Source organism: Colletes latitarsis, chromosome 6 (assembly GCF_051014445.1).
Source record: "Colletes latitarsis isolate SP2378_abdomen chromosome 6, iyColLati1, whole genome shotgun sequence".
NCBI classification, from domain to species: domain Eukaryota; kingdom Metazoa; phylum Arthropoda; class Insecta; order Hymenoptera; family Colletidae; genus Colletes; species Colletes latitarsis.
In genome coordinates, this window is record NC_135139.1 from 23,649,986 (window position 1) to 23,655,597 (window position 5,612).

Below are 5,612 nucleotides of genomic sequence, written 5' to 3' on the forward strand. Positions count from 1 at the left end.
GTGAACGGCGTTAAATTCTTATTCCATACTAAATCAATAACGTTGAAATGGCAAGGAAGTTTTCCTCTATTCTATAGTTCCCAGAGTCTTTGAAAAAAAAGGTCCCATCGAACATAATCAGTCTGCCCTATGCTTCGTTTGAAAATTTATTAATATTAGTAATGTTAATTCATGCATAGAAGTTTCTCGTAACTCCACCTCGAGCAAACTCAATAATGTGTATTGATTTTCGTATTTCTTTTTTTTTAATTTTCACAATATATTACGATGTATACGATATAATGTGTCGTAGAAGTTGGAAAATACTGGGCTTACTTTTAACCGTAAATAACTAATATAACAGCGAATAAAAAATAAAATACATATATTCGTCGCGTAAAGGTAGGTTAGATTTTAACGACGCATGCGTCTGGTAGTTGTGCGACCGTGCATCAAGGGTAACATACGTACAGAAAACATCAGAAGAAGTGGTACGTTATTTATCGGTTTATCAGCGATTCGGTTTTTCTATCCGGATTAGATCGGGGTTTATAACTAAGAACGATTAGCTGGTCGGTTTTATGCAATTAATATTTACGTTTGTTGTTTTAATATGCGACGGCGACGAGTTCGGGCGTGTAACAGCACCGATCGTTACGTTTCGAGGAACCGCGAAGTGTGAATGAAGAAAAATACTCCATGGAAAACATGCGTTTGGTCGATAATTCGTTAGTGAGCTGTGTGGACAGCTTGAAACCATAGCAATAATGATTGATGCGTGCTACCTTTTGCTCGACTATCAGTCGTGCAATATCGATAACGTAATCAGTTTTCTACAGCCTAAAGGAAGTGCATTCGTTGCACAAACACTGTTGCTATTATCGTTAACTAATGTCACGCGTCAACGAAACCTATTTCACGATGAAGACGATAAATTCAATAGAGTAGCGTTCGTGAAAACAGAATTTTATTCGTGTAAGATGAAGAAGAGGCTGCTGTTATGCTTCGTTTGTGCTGTCGTGCTTTTCTTGATCGTGATTTCGACCGACAGTGATTTTATTCAAGACTTATCACCGTTTGTGAAAGTCAGTGATACCACGTGTTACGAGGGGGAGAATGCACCGAACTTTCTTCCGAGGTTTGATTCGGATTCAGGTACGTTTCATTGGGTAAATAATTAGTTAAATTTTAGTTGCATCCAAGTGTCTCCTATACCTTTTACCGCGTATACCTTTTAAAATAAAATTATATTACGTTTAAAATGAAATACAATAAAATTATATTACGTATACAGATTCGAATGTTGATTAATTTTCTTTTAACGTAAAGTTACAATTTTGTATTTGTAATGCGATGACATCATACTCTGAATTTACATATTCCTCGTAGTGGTTTGTACAAATCGAGTATACATGCATTATAGTATACATAGATAACGATATTTGCGTCAAGTGTCATCCAGATTAGACTAGGCACGCATATCCTTGCACACGTATATTAACCCATTTGACCGTACTTAATGTGCAATGAACTTAATGTTTAACTGACGACTGGTCTGCATCACCGCATGTGGTCGATCGTAGGTGTAGCACATGACACCAGAATTGTTCATAGTGTTTATCTAAAATAAGATAACAGCATATAATAGCATTCACCTTCATTATACAAGTACATAGATTGTTCAACGATAAATATCTCGTAACTTCGTTCCATGAAAAAACCTTTGTCGTTGATTCCTAGAACGATGTCGTAGTAATTCACAATTTTTACCGCGCATTTTTTTTACGTTCAATTCTTCGAAATTTCGTTTCCGTTTAGTTTTGTGTGTCGTAAACACGATTTTAAAGACTCGTATGGAAAGAAATTCTGTTTGTATCAATTATTTTTGCGCGTTAGTTGTTAATTTTAATGAAACTTGGCAAAGCGGAAGCGTCAGAAGTATTCTACACATATTTCTCTTTAGATTTTTCGTATCATATTAGGCGACTGTAGTTTTTTGTGACCGAATCTTCCTCTCTTCCCTTTGTATATTAATCAGTAGTGTGGGTGACAGTGTGGGTGACGAAAGAATCGCGAAGATAAACACTGCTGAAAGGCAAGCGACCGCGAGAGCGAGAGTGAGAGAGAGAATGAGATGCCGAAATTGGTGTGGCAATGAACGTGTGCGAGAACCTAAATATAAGAAAGCGAACGATAGAAGACAGGTTCAGAGTGTATTATGCGAGCGTGACGTATAGAGAAATTGCGAAATAAAAAACCTGTGAGTGCACCGAGATTACGAGGGATAATTCTCTAAATCGACATCACGAAACCATATCCCTACAGTAGTGTTGTATACCAGTATATATCATTATGTTTACGCCATTATGTATCATCATGTTTACGCGTATATCCTCTTAACACAAAACTCCAAAACATCTCATATTCCTTTCCTTAGTTTGTCCTAATTCACACCCGAACCTTGACTACTGACTTATTTTTGGAAGCTCTCTCTGTCTCTGCGCTTTTCCCAAAAGATTCTCTGACTCTCTGACTCCTTGCTCCTTGAAAGCTTTTAGTCTAAGACTACGAATAATAAAGTATTATTCAGAGGAATACAACAGTAGGGAGATAGTTGGAAACTGAGCGAGTGAAAGGGAAAAGGGAGAGAGGTCAGAATAAAGCGATAGTGATAAATGCGCTTCGATATTCTGTTCCAGAATCCAACGAATTTAAAAAGGACCGGAATATTTTCTTCCACGAGACGACTTGTTTCGACGACGATGGTCTGGTTTTGAACGCACGTCAGGCGTGCGCCGTCGAATCGGCGGCCAAGATGAACCCGAACACGAACGTGTATCTACTTTTCATATCCTCTGCGAGGATCTCCAATCAATCGAGGGAGATTTTTAATCATCTGCAATCTTATTCGAACGTTAAGATTAGATACATTCATCCTGAGGTGTACGTGAAAAATACACCTTTGGAATTATGGTACAAGAGCGGTATACTACGAAAAAGTAAATGGCCGATAAGTCACATGTCGGACATGCTCAGATATCTAACCCTTTGGAAGTACGGAGGGATATATCTGGATCTGGATGTTGTTGTCACAACGTAAGCACGTTTATAGACGTTTTAGAGATACATCTTTTGTAGAAAGTGATCCTCAATGTAAAAGCGAATGAAAAATGTAGAACAAAATTCTTCCCGCCGTGTCTTTGCATTTGAGAAAATCAGGTTTGAAAATGTTCGTGCGATTTTGACAAATTACTAGGATCAAGAAAATACGAGGAAGATGTTTTGTCAACGAAGCAATTGTTAAAACTATGTGGATATTGTATAAAAACACGATTCCCTATTTGTAACTACACGTATCGGTGACTTGTTGGGAACGTAATAGTCTTTTTAAAAAAGAAATCGTTCAACAGATCGCTAGAACATTTAACGAACTTCGTCGGAGCAGAAGATTGGTTCGACGTTGCAGCTGGTGTGATGGGATTCGATATGACGGCACTGGGTCGTCGTGTCGCCGACGCTTGTATTCGCGATTTGAAGACACACTTTCGTGGTAATATTTGGGGCAACAACGGTCCTGGTGTTATCACCAGGACTTTGCAAAATATTTGCTCTACGAAATATGTGAGTAATTGGCGGCAAAATCGACTCGAAACAAAGCGAGCCGCCGGCGATCACGCGCTTAAGGGCTCAGGCACAAGTGTACTTTCTTGTATTTAGCGGTTGCTGGCGAGATATTTTGAGAAGATACGTTTTTATCATAATCTAATGAATTATAAAGAAACGACAAATTTCCAGAGGATACAAGTTTCGATACAAGCAGTGGGTTTACGCCGTCGTTGTATCGAAACTTGTTGTATTGAAACAAGTATCAGCGCCATTAGGCCGCTTTAAATGTAAGATCGTTTTAAGACGACCTTCGGTAATGTTTAAGTATTCCTTAGGTACGTCTTAAGAAGATCTTATATTCAAGTAACGACTATGAATACCAGCCAAGTGTTTTACACTTATCGGTCTCTATTTATCTCTAATTGCAGTTTCAAGGTGGCACGTGAGTACTTATTCATTATGTCTTTTGTAGGTCCGAGATATGACCACCGCTCGCTGTCACGGTTTTAAGGTGTTTCCTCCGTCGACATTTTACCCGATTCACTATAAAAAATGGAAAATGTACTTCGAAACAAAGGATATGAATGAAACGATGAAGATGTTAGAGAAAGCCATGGTCATTCACGTTTGGAACAATCTCAGTAAATACGAAGAAGTGCGCGTAAACAGTGACGTTCCTTACGCCGTCATCGCGCGGAAATATTGTCCAAAAGTTTTTAATAATTGCAGGACGATATTTTAAACACACGAATGATTAGTTACTTACGCAACATTGAACACACAACTTTTACACTTTGACAAAATATTGCTATTATTATCTTTAAAAGGACTATAAAATTTTATCAAAGAGACTTATTTCTCTCCTCGAACAGCTATTTGGTATTTACTCCACATCCGTCTTTGTAAAATAGAATTTCATCAACCATAAGGCATGCAACAATTAGCATCTGTGTTTTCTAGTTTTAAAGATTTCTACAACCATGATTAAAATCATTGTACATAACAATTGAAAACTAAGCGATTTTTTAAATTCGTATCATTTGTAAATAGTTTTGAAAAGTGTGTACCATTTTTTTCTTATAAATAAATATAATATATTTTGTAATTATTTATCGTTTTCAATGTCGATAATTGCTAGTTAAAGTTCTAGCTTTAATTTACAATATTTAGAGTAGAACAAATTACATTGTGTAAAAAGATAATTAACTGTAGAAATATCTACGAAATGTCAAAAGTTTTACTTTTTATTTTTCATTTTTGCTGTTAAAGCATTATTAATTATACTCGAAAATATCATCTGTCTGCCAATATTATTTAATGTTTTATATTCTTTAATTTTTAAAAATGAAAGAATTTTAACAATTATTTGAACAATTAAGGATTAATCTCCGGTTTCTATTCCTAAATTCTGAAAGTTTTTAAATTTTTAATATAGTCTAGATGATAAATATATAACCATTAATGTAAATAGACTTATTTTTAATAAAATAGTTGTAACTAATAAATAAAGTCGAATGTTTTGGAATAATTGTCTCCTCCATTAATGTAGTATATAATTAATAATGGCATTTGTCAACTCCTCTTTTTCTCTCTCTTTTTCTCGCTATGTGTTATCGGTTGCCGCCCATATCGTCTGTCTCTTTAGATAAAACCACAGACGAAGTATGCGATATATGTGGTCGTATAGCTGGTATGTGATAAGACCAATCGCTCTGTTGGCTAAATCAACTTTCTGCAATCTTTCTTAGTGCATTGCATTGCCGGCAGGCAGATGAAGACATAACATTTTCGAGTCAACACCGTGACAAAGTAGTATTGGCACATAGTGGCTATGTTTGCACTACGGTCGTGTGAAAATTGGACCATTTTTATGGGGGTTTTCTCACTTTACGGGATTAAGGAGTAACTTTTCGAACGCCCTTGGAATTTATAAATATTCTGCACCAAAATACGCGTTGTTTGCATTTTCAAACACTAAAATCGTCCAATCCGTTCGGGAGTTATGATTTTTTAAACGTACGCATGAC

The 5,612-nt window shown here is 36.3% G+C and overlaps 1 protein-coding gene across 2 annotated transcripts; it reads left to right on the forward strand.

The window, feature by feature from the left end:
* Positions 1 to 431: 431 nt before the first annotated feature.
* On the forward strand, positions 432 to 4,892 carry LOC143342680 (lactosylceramide 4-alpha-galactosyltransferase-like). 2 transcript variants are annotated; one of them, XM_076766804.1, is made up of 4 exons: positions 432 to 1,134; positions 2,679 to 3,075; positions 3,390 to 3,600; positions 4,058 to 4,892. In XM_076766804.1, the coding sequence occupies exons 1-4, from the start codon at positions 747 to 749 to the stop codon at positions 4,325 to 4,327; spliced, it is 1,266 nt and encodes a 421-aa protein (XP_076622919.1). In that variant the 5' UTR covers positions 432 to 746; the 3' UTR covers positions 4,328 to 4,892. The 2 variants fall into 2 exon arrangements, with proteins under 2 accessions (XP_076622919.1, XP_076622920.1); XM_076766805.1 differs by having other exon boundaries at positions 3,390 to 3,529; positions 4,058 to 4,238.
* The last annotated feature ends 720 nt before the right edge of the window (positions 4,893 to 5,612 follow it).

Excerpts from the sequence above, each read along its gene's own strand:
- LOC143342680 (XM_076766804.1), top strand. The coding sequence starts at position 747 with ATGATTGATGCGTGCTACCTTTTGCTCGACTATCAGTCGTGCAATATC. Across the intron at positions 1,135-2,678 it reads GAGGTTTGATTCGGATTCAG|AATCCAACGAATTTAAAAAG; the intron begins GTACGTTTCATT and ends ATTCTGTTCCAG. Across the intron at positions 3,076-3,389 it reads CTGGATGTTGTTGTCACAAC|ATCGCTAGAACATTTAACGA; the intron begins GTAAGCACGTTT and ends ATCGTTCAACAG.